The sequence below is a fragment of the Cloeon dipterum genome, chromosome X (assembly GCF_949628265.1).
Source record: "Cloeon dipterum chromosome X, ieCloDipt1.1, whole genome shotgun sequence".
NCBI classification, from domain to species: Eukaryota; Metazoa; Arthropoda; class Insecta; order Ephemeroptera; family Baetidae; genus Cloeon; species Cloeon dipterum.
The window spans coordinates 9,104,479-9,119,927 of record NC_088790.1 but is presented as its reverse complement, the minus strand read 5'-3'; the positions used below and the strand labels follow the sequence as shown (position 1 = coordinate 9,119,927).

At 40.8% G+C, this 15,449-nt stretch overlaps 3 protein-coding genes and 1 long non-coding RNA gene across 4 annotated transcripts in view; 1 reads left to right on the top strand and 3 right to left on the bottom strand.

Moving 5' to 3' along the window:
- Positions 1 to 641: 641 nt before the first annotated feature.
- Positions 642 to 1,299, bottom strand: LOC135945215 (uncharacterized). The gene is made up of 2 exons (XR_010575414.1): positions 1,007 to 1,299; positions 642 to 949 (listed from the first exon to the last, which is right to left on the bottom strand). It is a non-coding gene; the product is annotated as an uncharacterized LOC135945215 (long non-coding RNA).
- Positions 1,300 to 1,307: 8 nt separating this feature from the next.
- On the top strand, positions 1,308 to 1,836 carry mRpL34 (mitochondrial ribosomal protein L34). The gene is made up of 2 exons (XM_065492740.1): positions 1,308 to 1,451; positions 1,510 to 1,836. The coding sequence occupies exons 1-2, from the start codon at positions 1,417 to 1,419 to the stop codon at positions 1,745 to 1,747; spliced, it is 273 nt and encodes a 90-aa protein (XP_065348812.1). The 5' UTR covers positions 1,308 to 1,416; the 3' UTR covers positions 1,748 to 1,836.
- Positions 1,509 to 8,495, bottom strand: LOC135945213 (integral membrane protein DGCR2/IDD-like). Its single transcript, XM_065492739.1, has 4 exons — positions 8,215 to 8,495; positions 8,001 to 8,149; positions 5,832 to 6,033; positions 1,509 to 4,402 (listed from the first exon to the last, which is right to left on the bottom strand). The coding sequence occupies exons 1-3, from the start codon at positions 8,354 to 8,356 to the stop codon at positions 5,845 to 5,847; spliced, it is 480 nt and encodes a 159-aa protein (XP_065348811.1). The 5' UTR covers positions 8,357 to 8,495; the 3' UTR covers positions 1,509 to 4,402; positions 5,832 to 5,844.
- A 3,086-nt stretch (positions 8,496 to 11,581) lies between these two features.
- CrzR (corazonin receptor) overlaps positions 11,582 to 15,449 on the bottom strand; it is a 37,217-nt gene continuing 33,349 nt past the window's right edge. The window contains exons 6-7 of the mRNA XM_065493885.1: positions 14,545 to 14,675; positions 11,582 to 13,389 (exon numbers count right to left, since the gene is read on the bottom strand). Of these exons, the coding sequence (XP_065349957.1) occupies positions 13,047 to 13,389; positions 14,545 to 14,675 (474 nt within the window). The 3' untranslated portion in view covers positions 11,582 to 13,046. The remainder of the gene's footprint in view (positions 13,390 to 14,544; positions 14,676 to 15,449) is intronic.

The following is a 15,449-nucleotide window of genomic DNA, read 5'->3' as shown; positions in this document are numbered from 1 at the left end:
CACACACCACACTCCTAAGAATTATTGTGTGACAGCTGACAGCCAAGCGCATTATTTGCCGCTAGAAATTTGAATTGGGAAAGGCAGGCGATCGGGACCACGCCCCTTTTTTCGCTGGCACAGCTGCTGTACCACGGGCAGTTGATTGATTTTTGGGAAAGTTGGAAATTGGCCGCGCAAACATGTCGGGAGCGATTAGAAAAGCTGCGTTCAGTATTCCTGGACCAGTTGGAAAGAGACACATTGAAATCCTTACTTCCTGGTAGGTCAAAATTCCGTGAAAACCTAAATCTATTACGCACATTTTAAATTGATTTACCCTCACTAATTTGGCATCAGATTAATCTGTCTCAATTTTACCCTTGATTTTATAGGGCACGCAGTGGGTCCATTTTCGGAGCGACGGGTTTCGGCACCCTGCTCTACTTCACCGACTGGAGGCTCTTCCTTGACTACATGCCATTCTACAACACCAAATTCGACCAGGGTCCAGAATATTGAACGGTCTGCTTTTGTCAGTTCAGAAGCCGAATGATGATCAGCATAGTGATCCATTTGTTACAGATAATTGTGAAGGACCTACTTAAATGCAGTCACCAAGTTCTCCTTTGTCTTTAGAATTGTTAAATTAAACGAAAATATTTAATCAAAAAGGGAAGCGATTGTTTTTAATTTTATCAACACTAATATGTACATATTTCGAAATTCATAATATTTTGTACATCGACGAATTGAAATTATTGGATTTCTTCTCCACTAGCTTGTCTCCTCTTGAATACCGCTTCGGCAAATGCTTCGTTTTCCACCATCCGTGTTCGTTCAGCTTGTGGCCTGTAAACTTTGAAGTAAAAGGCGTACCAGGTGACAAAGCCGGAGATGATAAGTGGAAATTTATATCGCTTGAGTAGGCTGACTGTTTTCTCTTGAGGTGACATCTCTTATTTTCTCCCTGCCAGGCAAAGTCTAATGTGAAAATCACAACAAATTTATATTTTTATTTTCTCACTGTTCAGTCGGAGGTTTGAAATTGAAATGTTTTTCAAAGATTGGTTTCCAAATATAAAAGCCGCCGAGCACGCCCAAGAAGATACCGATTCCGAGTTCAAGTCCTGACAACCCCAGTGGTCGCTTGATTCGCATTTCTCGATTACAAACGCATGAAATCAGTCAATATTTAGACCAGAAACAAAAATTTCGCAAACTCGCAAAGGCACCACACTGAAAGAAGTGAACTGGACGAACGTCTCTCTCGTGATAGGTTGTTTTTGCACCTTCAGCAGATCTTCCAACCAATCAGAAGCGAAATCATTCCGATTCAGCTGGAAGGCGAGGTTACGCCCCCCTCATTGCAGCTGCATCAGCCGACAACACAGGAGTGGTGTGAGTGGATCTCGGATTCACGCAAAAACCGGCACGATGGCCCTGCCGAATCTATTTAGTGGTCTTTTATGGTGAGAATTGAATTAAATAGATTGATGTAATTCTTGAACGACGCTTGGAACTTTGCAGCCGTGCGTCGTGGGCGGCGCCGAGCGTTTTCGGACACTTTCGACCCTTGTTGAGCGGCGTGCCCAGCGCGAACATTTCGACAACGAGCGTGCTGGCCAACATCCGGTGTCATTTTCCGCGTCCCAGTGAAATCAAGAGGGTGCGAAGACACGGCTGGAAGAAGCGCATGTCAACCCTGGCCGGCCGGAAGATTATTATGAATAGGATTCTCAAGGGACGTTTCGTACTTAGCCACTAAACTTCATCACAATAGTGAAGGTTGCTGAGGTATCTACTGCTAGTGCATTTCAAGTGTTTTTTCTATTAAATAAAACACGTGCATTGTAAGGCAATGTTTTATTTTTCTTTCCGTAAGAATTCATTCAAATTACACTCGAGTTCATCTCCTTTCATATCCGTGTAAAAATTGCACAAAAGCAGCAATATAACATCATTAATTTAATCCCGATGAAGGTACAAGTTTGCTTGAAATGTTTGAAGTGCTAAATATCGTATTATAATGTACGTGGAAACGGATAATTGCAGCAAATATATCTTGTTGGAAATTGCAGCAAAACAAGCGGGGAAATAAAAGCGCGACCTACGAATAAATCGAACATATCAAGAGGACTTTGTCTTTCAAATTTCTTTTTCGTTGATAGACATCAAACTCTGCGCGACTAGAAAATATATCACATAATGATAAAGAATCACAGCATATATATGATCTCATATTTTATAGTATTATGTTGCAATTTGTGTGTAAAACACGCGGTATAATAATATGTATGTATTACGCGATGTACACTTGACTGGTTAAACGATGCGATATAAAGTGATTCACACACCATACTATTAAGAAGAGTAAGTTTCTTAGAAGTTTGAATAGCCGCTGACAGATGACTCCACCGTCAAAATAAAATTATTTCTACCTACAATCAATACAACCTATAACCTACAACCTATAACTCAATACTTTCACTCTGAAAATCAACTTTTGATCAGTCAATGCGATGGAAGATTTTTTAATCGATTGACTGGACTGATTTTGGCTACCAGAAACAGAAATATACAGTGGTGCCCTCTATTGGTGGCTCGAGAAGCTTTTTATTTTCTGGTGTGTTTGTATCAATGAGCCTTTGGAGATATACAAGTGTGATTAGTAGAGAAGTGTTTTAAAGGGTTATTTATAATCAATTTTTTTAACAAGATAGGAGTGCCAGCTCTGCGTTCCCGCCCCGCGGCGCGTAAAAAAGTTATAGGATTAATGTCGGTCTGGATCACTACTTTTCCGCGTTTGCGTCACACTCGTCCTCTAGCACTTTAAGCACAATCGTTATTTTTTTATTGTTTCTCTGCAGCTGGACCCCATATTTTTATTTTTCAACTCGCGTTTCACCCCCGAAAGAGCTTTAAAGCTGGATTCGTGATAGCAAAATTCAAGTATAAATAGGAGTATAATATAGTATGTGTGTGTGTAAAGTTTCTTCTAACGCTACGTACAGCGAACAGTCAACCAATAATCGCTCGTCTCGAAACTCAAACGGATTTTTTGTAACGTGTGTGTAAAAAGTCATTTTTCAAGTTTTTTTCGCTGCTTTTCTTCTCAATCTTACTCTATCTGAAAGACCCATACTTTTTATATATTAATATACTCAACTACATAGACTACATTTCCCAGTGAATATATTGTTTTAATTTACGACAGCGATTCGGCAGAAAATATCCCTCAACATTAGCTAAGTCAATTAATAAAAAAATCTATTCCAAGTGAAATAGCAGGGGAATCTGCTTTTCAACTAAAACCTGGACTATACACTCTGATTTTTACTCTATATTTACCGTATTTACTTTTGTTGAACTGAAACAGTACATCTGAGGAGAGTATAGATTAGAAATCGACATTTCCGCTGACTGATGGTTGCAGTCAATTTTTGACTATTCTATTATTTGGTAATATAATAAAAAGAAAAACCAACAAGTATTAACACAACAATCAATCAGGGTACTTTTGTCGAATCCTAATCTCTACGATCCTTAGAAGGTGTATAGCTGCTGCAAACTAAATTATTTTGTGTCAACATTTTTTTCTCTTTCACCGACTGCCACAATTCAAATGAAGGAGTTTACCAGCTATAAATGTGCGTTAGGATTTTCATTTTCACAACAATCGACTGCATTGCTGAGCAATTCGTGAGTGGACTATTGTAGCTCTGTGTTGCCGACCATGATTATGCGATTATTTTATTTCAGTTTGTTGATGACCCGTCGTGTTGTCGCAAAAGGAAGCGGAGATTTGCGAAATGTGCCCGTGTGCGCGCACTTCAGCCACTAAGTTTACGTTTTCCAAAGCGGAAAGTCTGTTAAGCGAGGATCGAAAGTTTCTTTCATTTACACATCCAAACGATGGCGAAAGAAAAAAATACGCGAAAGTATAAATTTGATTAATCTTATGATTCTCAGTCGTCCGTTTGCGTCTACCGAAGGAGCTTACTTAATCTCACTTGTTTGATTGATTTTTCCGTAAAAGCCGCGAGAGTTGCAATCTTCTTTTACACTTAATATGCGCACGTGATATATACGATTTTCATATTTGTAACATTATTATCGACAGAATTACTTCGAGAGAGCAGTTTTCTTTCTTTCTTTCTTTGGAAGCAGCAGCGCCTGTTTAATTTCACTTATTCGCATTCGTGGATAAATCAAAGGACCCAGCCTGCGTGTCCACGGTGTTCGTGTAAAATGTGTCTAAGTGTGTTTGTGTTCGAAGCTATACATGAATTCGATCACCTAATCGATCGATCAGTTGCTCCTGAAAAGCAGCCGATTCCATTATGTGACGCAACAGCTCGCAAGGCAGGATTTTTCTCATCTCGGCGCTCCTTCCGCTCTCCTTGGTGATCGCTCGCGCCACCTGCGGAAAAGAGTGTGAATAAAAAATTGAGTTCAACACACTTGATCCCCCCTCCAAATATCTGAGCAGCATTATTCCAGGTCACTGATTGTGAGGGTGAAATGTAGAAAAACAACATTAAAAAGAGATCTTTGAAGACGAGAGAGGAATAACTAATTTTTTTAGAAAATGGCGAAAAATTCAAAAATTTTAATTATTTATTGGAATATTATTGGTGGAATTAGCATGAAAATATCAATTCGTATTTATTTGGCGGGTTTTTTGCACAAGTAGGGTGATCCGGCCCGATTACTCTCTCTGGCTATTCTACAGCCGCGCGATTGTCTCTTTTATCGTTCACAAGTGGGAGAAAGTGAAAAGGACATCTTCAGAGAAGAGAAAGGCGGGTGTGTCTGTTTCTGATCCACTCTCCACTCAAGGAGGTGTAAAATGAAGAGGCCAATGCTTCGTTTATTTGGGTTTTCGGACAGCTTTTCGCCACTCTTCGGCTCTGCGTTTGCGTTGGCACCTGACGCTTTTTGAAGGGCTCTGCGATCATCTTTTTATTTATTTTCGTCCGCGCACGTGCAGCTGGCAGAAGCCCGATGAAAAAAAAACAGCGGGGTAGACCAGCTGGATTTTGTTGCAAAGCTCGATCATTATTGAGCCTGACTTGATTTTCATGCATCGGATCGCTTTTTGGCACACATGAGTTTGGCTTCAGATGTGCTTTTTTCCAAAGTCTTAATTTTAAACTGACTAACATAAAGCAGGTTATTTTAAACAGCAGGAAAATGCAAGAAGAAAAAACATTTTCGCAGTCTGCTGGATATGTTAATTAGATTTATAGGTTTTCCAGGTTTTATAATAGGTTATCGTGTTGCTTGAGAAGACGTTCTCTACTTCTCAAGGTCGTGCGGGTTATCTTTTTATTTCTATAAGAATGACTGGAAAGTGATTGATAGTTTCATAACTATCCATGGTAAATATATTTAGTCATCCAATCCGATTCAAAGCTGATCTCCAATTTCTAAATAAAATATTTTCATCCGCTAGTGTTCTATTTATATACCTAATTTAAGAAAAGAAGACCCACTTCCAAATCAAGATGAACGGTTTTTGTCACTTCAAAAGAACATTTTAAATTGTTATAAATGCAGACAGGACAACAATGCGTGATTTTAGTTTAGATGTTCACGCTTTCTAATTAATTATCTGCGAACATGGCTTTTTTATTCTTAAGTGGCTAGAGTCCTAGCAAGAACTCTTCGGTCTTCTCGGCTTCGGCACACAGCCACGTAGAAGTAATTTTATCTGGTTTTAGTCTTGGCCATGACACCGAAATTATACCATCAGCATAAACACACCCATCAGGTAAATTACCTCCATATGGTTTTTGTAACAGCCACGTCGGGTTTGTTTAAAAAGACCCATGTTGTTGCATTCTCACCTGAGCGGTGGCATCAGTGCAGCGAGCAGAGCCAGGACAGGAGGAGGAGCGGCGCGGTGGCGGCGGAGACGGCAACGGAGGCGGCCGAGGTGGCCGCAGTCGGCTCCGGCGGGGACACGAGCAGCTCGTCGCCGGTCGGGGACGGCTCGTCAAGGCACTGGAACTCACAGCACCGCTCCAACACGCGCCACTTCTTGCAGCCCTGCTCCCGGAAACCAAAAATCAAATTAGCGTCTGAATGGATAAAGGATTTTTGTATAGGCACCACCGACGGGATATCCACCTAAATGTATCATCAAGAATATATTATACACGAAAGTGACCTAACCTGATTATGATTCGAACCTTTCTGATTATATTCTAACAATGTAAAATACGATCTTTTGAGAACAACTGCTAAAAAAATTAAAAAATAAAATTACCTTTACCAAATTAGAATAATATACTATTTTTTCTTAACTCCTTGTTAGTCACAATAACGCCTAAAAAATTTGAAATTAATTAGGAGAATAAAAGTTTAAGAACATTTTATTCAACTTATTTATGTTTATTTTTTTAAAGCCATGAAAGTAAACAAAAATCAAAGCAAATAGATCCAGTTTTACTCCATCATAAAGATTTGTTATGGGATATTGAGTTTTTAGCTTCATGAACATTTATGATTGGTCACTATTGTAAAGAACCTTATCTAGCGCAGATCAAATTTAAAGCTGCAAAGCAGAAAAAATCGACCAGAGTGGCCTTTTATATTCGCGGGCAGGGAGGGCGAGCAAGCAAGTTCTCTTTTAAACGTTTCGCAAGTATCGATTAGCCAAGCCACACGGCAAATAAGCGAGCAAGGCAGAAAACAAACGTGTTTTGTCAACAAACACCGCAACCATTTCGGCTGGCGAGAAGAGTAAAATTTGTTTTCGTCGCCACCGAGGCGATTTAAATTTAAATCTGATATATATCGTATTGGCGTTTTCGTCGCTGGCCGCAGGCTGATGCGGTCTTTTCGACCCCTCCTCCCCCCGAGGGTGGCGGCGACAGGTGCGATTAGGACATCCAGATTAGGGCTGAATTTTAATATTTTGTTATCTTTCGCGAACAGAAATGCAAAATGCGCCGCACCGCGCTTATGGCAAGCCACGGCCAAGGTCGCTCGTTTGCTTGCTCGCTCTCGGTTGACCCACTTGCCTGCCGCACGAATCAAGCGTGCAACCGCACGACACACTCCTAGTCTGCATTTCCCAATTTGAAAGGCCTCAATGCTGCATCTCAAATTTAGATCAAGGAACCAAATTTAATGAAAAAATGGTATGGAAGTAAGTAAGATTATTTGAACTATTTTTCGACTTTTTTAAATGGAAATACTGGAAGATAAATATTACAATAAACACATAATGAAATTTTCAGAACCGTTTTAAAATGTAATATTTAAAATAAAAGAGCGAATTTTGACCTCGTTCCTCAAAACATATGGGAGCGAATTGATTGAAATAGAGGGCTCCTTCTTAAGAGCTCTCGCGTGCGACTATTTTCCACGGCCCGTGCTGTTCATTCGCCACTTTCCGAGGAACGCGGAACTGTGAGTTTATTGACAAACACGCAACGAAATGCAGACCATGAAGTCGCACTGGCCATCCACTTTTTGCATTTTTGGTGCAGTTCAAATATCAATAATGTCTTGCAAACAGATTAAGGGGAAACAACAGCAATCGCTCTGGGCTAAATACCTCCTTTTTTCAAGTTTTTAGCGATGCTCTTCCCTTAATAAGCTCAATTTTGGCCCTGGAAATTCATGAAGCCCTCCAAATTTTTGTTTTAGCTGAAGGGACATGAAAACGACTTAAAAATGTTCGAATTTCTAATGAAATACTTGAGAACAAAATTTAAGATCAAATTCAAGGAGAATAAACTCGCTAGGATTTCCAAAAAAAGTTTAATTTATAAAAACAAATAAATAATTACAAAATCGTCAGAAACAATTACAACCACTCAGCATTAAATTATTTTACTATTTACATGCAGGCAATTACGAGAAAAATTAACTTTTTACTTATTACCGAAATTTTTAATTTAATTTTAAAAATGTTTAAAATCATTAACAAGGAACAAAAAATTATGCAAGTACGCTTGTTTAGAAATATCGAATGGCGGTGACTGAAAGGGATTAAACGAACTCACGTATGGGGGGTCGCAGTAGATGGCTTTGCACCACATGGGTTCGCTGTGGTAGCACACGCACAGGGAGCAAACACTGGGTCCGGGCACGTAGAGGAGGCCGTGCTGCACCGTGTTGCCCTGGAAGTCAACGCAGTCCTCCTCAACGCCGTCTGCAGACACGAACACAGACACACGGATCAGGCGAGAGGTCAGGCTTTGGTTCAGGATACGCTACCCGCCAGCGGCAGCAGACTGCAGCAACACAGCGCCAGCAGCAGCAGCAGCGGCAGCGGCGACGACGGCGGCGGCGACGACGTCAGGGAAGGCCGCATGTTGGCCGGCGCCCCCCGCGCGCTGCTCGATCGCTCTCTCGACATCGGACGGCTAGCGGGACGCGGCGGCGGTGTCCGGCTCGGACATGGCCCCACAACGCCCGATCTTTTTGGCTCTCTCTCGCTCGCTCGGTCGCTGGGCCCGGTGCTCCTACCTCGGCTGCTGTCGTCTCAGTCCTTAGTTCGCGGCGCGGCCTAGCAATTGGCGTTGCGGAGCACCCTCCCTACCTCCCTACACCCCGCCCGCTGACGTCACCCCCACGGCGCCAAATTCGCCACCCCGGCCAGAGGGAACGCCACTCGCGCCACAATATGCCACTTTCCTTTTGCTCCGCGTGCCAGAATGTGGCTGCACTTGTCACAAAGCTTTGAACGGCTTAAAAGGCTGCAGAACCGCAATTATCAGAGCAGTGAGTTTTAAAAGATTGGCTTTTTTCTCTGCTGAGCTTTTCCATTCTTCATGGGAACATCGATTGAGCAGGATTTTAGCCGAATGAAACACCTAAAACTCGTTTAAAATACAAAATACAGCTAAAAATCGACAAGGAATCTGTTATGATGAAATCAGAGGATTTTTTTTCAAGTTTTCCCCAAATATTTTTTGGTTAATTATCCAAACTAAAGTAGACTTACCGCTATGATGATTAAGTCGAATTCGTTAGTTTTGTGCCTAATCAGGCTCCGAGTCAATTTTATTCATTGGATCAAAAAATCCAGCAAAAATAAATGTAAACGTTTATTTGTTGTATTTTTCAATTAACCCAGTTTTTTTCTAATTAAAAATATATGTGAGTGTTATGCTGGTGCTGTGGTGAAAAAAGTCCTTTATCTGATCGTCAGTTTGCCACACCTCCCTCTCGACGCACGGTCCACGCCAACGCGAACAAGTAGGCGAGTACCCCGCTGATCAATGCATAAAATGCGAATAAATCGTCATGTAAGCTCAAATAATATCAAAGGTCAGAAACTTACTTTGAAACTTAATCTGTATCCCTCAATTAAATTTTCGCTTTTATTTATTCCAATTATGTTATTTTTAATTGAAAAAGACCCAAAAAATTATTATTACTAAAATTGCCTTTCTTATTCTGTTCGGTTGATTTCTTTTTTATACATTTCCTTGATCTAGCGAATTTTATTTTCATGGAAATATACCCCTAAAATTATTGTTAGGGATGAGATGAATAAAATAAATGATCGACTAAATTTGTTAACGGACATCAGTTTAATTGTAGAAACCTATGCATTTGATTTAATCAACAAAGAAAAAACATCGGAAACATCAAAACCTAATGGTTGACAGCAAAATAAAATGGTATAGTCAACGTTTCAAAGGCATTCAATATTTGAATAAGAAAGGAGAATCGACATTAATGTGGGTTTTTTGCGATTTTGACACGTCAAACGTGCTGCTGCTTCGACACGCGACCGGTTGATTTGCTTATTGAACGTTGCGTGGGAGTTGAGCTTCGTGCGGATATTATCTTTTCTTTTTATTGCCAGCTCGTGTCGCCTGCTGCTTTTTGTTATTCGCAAGCAACAGGGTGCTGTACACACGCTGATTGACGACCTGATGAGCTCTGTAAAATTATTTCAACACGGACAGGAATGAAAATTAAATAAATTTTTCAAACGCGAAAGGAAATATAAGTTATCAATTGTGTGAGTGGAAAACAGACGAAGAGCATATGCGAACGTTAATTAAATGCTGTCTAAGCGCACTTGTGAGACTTTAAATCCGAGCTAATTAACTCCGACGGTGCCTGGTTAAGTACGGCACCTTTGAAAGCTCAGTGGCAGCTTGAAAGCAAAACATGGTCACCAGAACGAGTTTATCACCGTTTAATGGGATGAAACCTACAAATGCAACAATCGCGGCTTCCAGTCACAGAAAAAAGGCTTTCAACGCAGTCTTCACTGTTCACGAAAGACCAAACAGTAACAAACGAAGGTGATGATCTTCCTAAAGCAGGTTGAAGAATTTTCTAATTTTCAGGGAAGAAAAGCGAGTGATTTGAAAAACAGTTTCTTGCAAAAAAGGATAAAATTCTTTTCACTGTGTGAAGGCGAGATCCTAGTTTATGCGACCCGCGTGTCGCCTTTGTTGAGCGGGTTGCGTGTTGTGCCGCGAGCAGGCGCGCGCGACCAGTCAGCGGGCCGCGTCCGGGAAACAATGATCCACATCCTGAAAAGAGCTGCTCTTTTCCCGCCAAAATAATTAATTCGCACACATCACAAAAAATTGTTCACGCATTCGCAATCAAACGAAGGTTAAAGGTTAAAAATAAATTGTTCGCATAGAAGCAGTCGCTGCGGGCACGAATCGATTAACGCTTCTAAACGGCCCCGAGCTTGATGTTTGTTATTCTCGTGTTGACAGTCGATGAAAAAACGCCAGCAGCAATCATTAGTCAGTCACCCTCGACGTTCCAACGAGAGCTGCTCACTTCCAGGAAGCAATCGCTGGGGACAGTTTCGCTCCATGAACTGTTAATAACGATTTGCGGGCTGTCAGGTTCAATTTTCATCCTCATGATACACATGAAAAAATATTTATTCTACAATGCCATGTCATACGTTTCTATTAAGTTACATTTTTATGAGATGAGTGCGGTCGGACGTTTTCAACAAAGTCTCTGGTCTCTGCAGCTTATTAATTGTGTTTATAAATTTCGTTTTCATAAAGTACTGCTTATAAGACGGGCCGAACTTTACAGTACAATAGCGTGTGACAATATTTTCTTTGTCATTAATTCAATTTGAGTTCCCAATTCCTTTTCTTTGTTTAGTCATTTAAAATTTATTATGGTATTCTTATAAATTAATGAATTATTGCTCAAAGGGATAAAAACAGGAACCGGGAAATATTCTAGCAGCTATTGGAGCTGGAAAGTTTCAAGGGAAATAGAAGCGACGAGGACGAGTGGCTAAACAAGAGCGTCTCCAGAGTGGATTTTGCAAAATTCAATCAATGAAGCAGGGAAAAGTTTGCTGGTCAAACACGACAGACTCCAGAGTGCAAACCACGCCTCTTAAGTTTCGCGCAGAATTATCGAGCATTCAACAAACTCTGTGTAGTTTCCGTTCCCTTTTCAATTTCCAATAGCCGTAGCTGCTGCTGCTCTGGGTGGATGGGTGCAAGTGCAAACAACGAGCTATTTTTCACCAAGTCCGACCTGTATCGGCAGCGAGCTGGGAAAACAAATTGCGCTGCAATTTTCCACACCCGTAAATCGCGAGAGTAAAAGGGTTGCAAGTCAAAGTCCTCTCTCCTTTTTGTTCTTTTATTTCGATGAAATATATATACACTTTTTCAAGGTTTTCGACCGGCAGATAATATAGATTCTTTTTTCACAATTGTTAACTTTGATAACACCATCAAATAACAATAATTCCACGAACCATGGAAAAACGTGTTACCACATAATTGCGTTTGGAACTTGGTATGCATATTTGTAGACTGTTTGACATAATATATGCTTCCACGTCAAGAGATTATATAGTATGTAAACAATTCAGGTTGTACATTTTAGGAACACATTTTATATATTCTTTCAAGAACAATTGAAAATCACAAAAATCAAAAAGTTCACCAGAGACCATCGATATAGATATATATAATCAAGTAACCGTAATAAGATTTCGCATTTTGATTTGAAACCAACCTCTAGATGGCACCATATTCTCAAGCTCGCTTTTACGATCCAACATGGAAAAATCCCGGCTTTGAACACATACAAGTAACAAAGCTAGTTTTGATTAACACCTTTGAATGAGACAACGAACGAGGAGATCATTAATGTTATTTACACCTTAAATATTACACGTTTCTCCCAAGGAACTTAACTGATAAATTTGAGCCTTGTACACAAAATCTCACACCTGAGATGATACATCTTAATTTAATCGTGAACCTCGGGTTTAAATTTTTGCTGCATCGCTGCAGGCGTCAATATATGATTTACTTTCTTTCATTTTCTCGTCCGAAAATATATTGTGAAAAAACCGTGAACCAAAAGCTTTAGACACTGAGTGAATTAATTTCCTAGAGCGTCCCTGTTTGCAGTCCACTACACAACACACTCGTCTCACAACGGAATGTAGGCTTTTTCTTTCTTTGGGAATGAGCGTGAGAGGGCAGGGTTCAGAGCCATTAGACGAATAAATTTTGCATGGCCGAGAGGAGTGAGGCGAGACAGAAAGAATTGCTGCGTCCGAAACCAAGAGAGTGGAAAGGAATCGAGAGAAAAGAGAGCCGTTCGGGGAAAATGGCCAATGCAAACGTACCCCAACCCTCAAGGTCATTTGCACCGTGGAAACTGACGGTATTTCACGCCAACACGCAGTACGGTTTTCTTAATTTCACGGAAATTCCGTCCTGCGTGTGCGTTGATTCACAACAAAGGTACCACACACCATTTACAACGGTTATATGGTTGCTATAGGAAAGACTTGAGTATTTCTCAACTTTATTAAAGGAAATATTTTTAATACGGGAGGCAATGTTAAAAAATAAAATGCGTTTAACTCTATGTAAGCCTATTAAGGTTATTTTGAATGAAGAGTAAAATTTTAATTTTCTTAACTCTTACATGATTGAAATAATATCAAACCAGTCTTTGGGTGAGAAATCGCAAGAGAAAGATTATCCGGCGTTTATTCCTGTCTCTCCACTCTCATTTCAGTCGCAGCCACCTCAATTAAAATTAAACAAATCGGAATAAAGAAAGTAAATTTAGATCCGGGTCTGAACGACGCGTACGGCCTTGTCGGCCGAGTACCTGAGGATGATGTCAGTGCCGTTATCGGTGCCGAGGAGCTTGGCGGCGCCGAGAATCTCATCGTCGGGCTCAAGGAGGCGCGCCTCGATGCTGGCGCCGCAGTCGAGTGACACGAGCGCTGTCTCAGTGGCCGGCTCGGAACCTCCGCTACCCCCGCAGCCGTTCAGCGCCGCAGGGGGGCCCGTTGGGCTGCCATCCAGGCCGCCACGGCCCAGCGTCACACGTGTGCTGCGCGAGTTGCAGCGCCGCAAGCTCACGTGCGTCGCTGAGCAGCTGCGACGCGTCGATCCGTCCCTGCTGAGAAATAGAAGAAATAATAAATATAACAAGGCATTCGCGAATTATTGGGAAAGTCAAAAGTGTACGGAGCTGCCAACAGGTGGCACAACCATCCATTTACTATTTTCGGGTATTTACTTTCTGCGATTTCAGTTTCAATCCCATATCGAGTATTTTTTGTGTAATAGGAATTACATTCAACGCGCTGAAAACCAAATTCGGTTTAGGCAGTCACAGTAGAAACGACAGCAAATAATTTTTTTATTTCTAGGTTTCTAAACAGTGATTGGCATATCGGGTTGTAAGCCAAGAGTTCACATTAACTGGATAGAATCTGAAAGCGCAGTAGAAGTAGCAAAAAATTATTATAAACGGTAGCGCCATCTGTTAGCGCCGCCGAATACATGAAAGAATTTTCTGCTACGCACATTATTAAAAAAAAAAACTAAATCAGTATTCACGGAAAAGGAGCTCAATTAAGCAAGACGGGAAGTATTCAGAAAATATTTATGGTGTTGCCCAGTTCTGGCATATCTCCCTTCTTGCTTAAATAAGTGAGAGGGTGAGCAAAAGTAGTCTTTTCCGGCGCACAGGAAAGGGGTGAAATGGCCAGATATTAAAAATTTACATTAGAAGAGGTTAGGTTCCCGGGATTTTTGTAAGTGTGATTTTGTTAGGGGACACAACCGAAGCTATTGAAAAATCTGTTTGAAATTCTGAGGATTCGCATGGTACACGAATAAACATTTCTCTCTATTATTTTTTGAATGACTAGTGAGTATAAAACAAAGAAAGTAGTACTGTAATTTTGATGAAGCGTATAAAAGCCGCTTTTTAGGCAGTTTGCGAGTCGTGTCACGCTGGTGGAACATTTAATACTGTTCTCACTCGCGGGGGCCCACATGCTGCACTGGAAAGTGGAAATTGCCAGCGCGTCTGATGGATGGAGAAGGGTCTCGGGTCTCGGGTGGGCGCTATTTATTTCGACCGCTTTAGCCTATCGCCCTCGAGAAATATTTATAAAGACTCTCAGCAAGCGAGGAAAAATTCGCTGTTAAAAAAAATTGTTCCACGTGCGTGCGTTTCAGAAATAGACAAGGTTGCCGCGGGGGTGGGTGATGGGGTGGAATAGAGCCCTGTGTTTATAGTTGTCGAAATGACAAGGCAACTCACTTGAAGCCGGCTGATCTGTAGCTGTTGGCCCTTGGTCGCGGGCGCCACAAGTGGAAGGCGCCGTAAATCAGAGGGTTGACCAGACTGTTGGACATGCCGAAGAAAAATATACCCTGGCTCAGGATATCCGACTGCCAAGAGAAAAAGTAATCCGATTAGTCACAAACTTTCCAATCCATAGATATTGCACCGCGGTCGTAGCAATTGAAAACATTAGGCATTCTTTTTAATCATGCCTCTTGAAAGGTTTTTCATCAGTCTAATTGGATTGTGGTTTACATGAATCAGCCAATGTAATCAATTGCTTAAAGTAGGGTTTGAATTGTATGCTCCTCTAATTGAAAATAAAAAGTAATCAGTGCTGTATTTTTTGTATATGACATAGCAAGAATAAACAAGAATAAGTATAAGAGAATAAGTGAAATCAATGCTCTGCAAAAACTTCAATAATTAAAAATTTATAAAATAATGAAAGAAAATTCTATATTACTGTGGTAGAGAATTAATTTGATCATGAAAATCATTTTTGTCAAACATTTCATCCATTATAGTGTCGGTTGTAAATTAAAATTGATTTTTGCACGGCTGCTGCACATGACATGTACGCACATACATATTATATTTTTTGCAGCGCGATGTCATTGCGAATGACGAATAATGTGATCTATGATCAGTCGTTGAGTTGGAAAAAGGAGATGTTCATGGGCGGATTCATACACATCGGCTGAAAATAGCTTCACTAAAAGGTTTTGAATTCCTTCGATATATGGCTCTAAGAGCATTAACTAAGCAACTTTGCTTGAAGGCAAATTCTCAGAATTCGTTGCCAGGATTATCAGCTGCGATTCATAGATCTACATTTATTGCGTAGCAGCTAGAAGCAGGAATTCAGGATGGAAGCATCG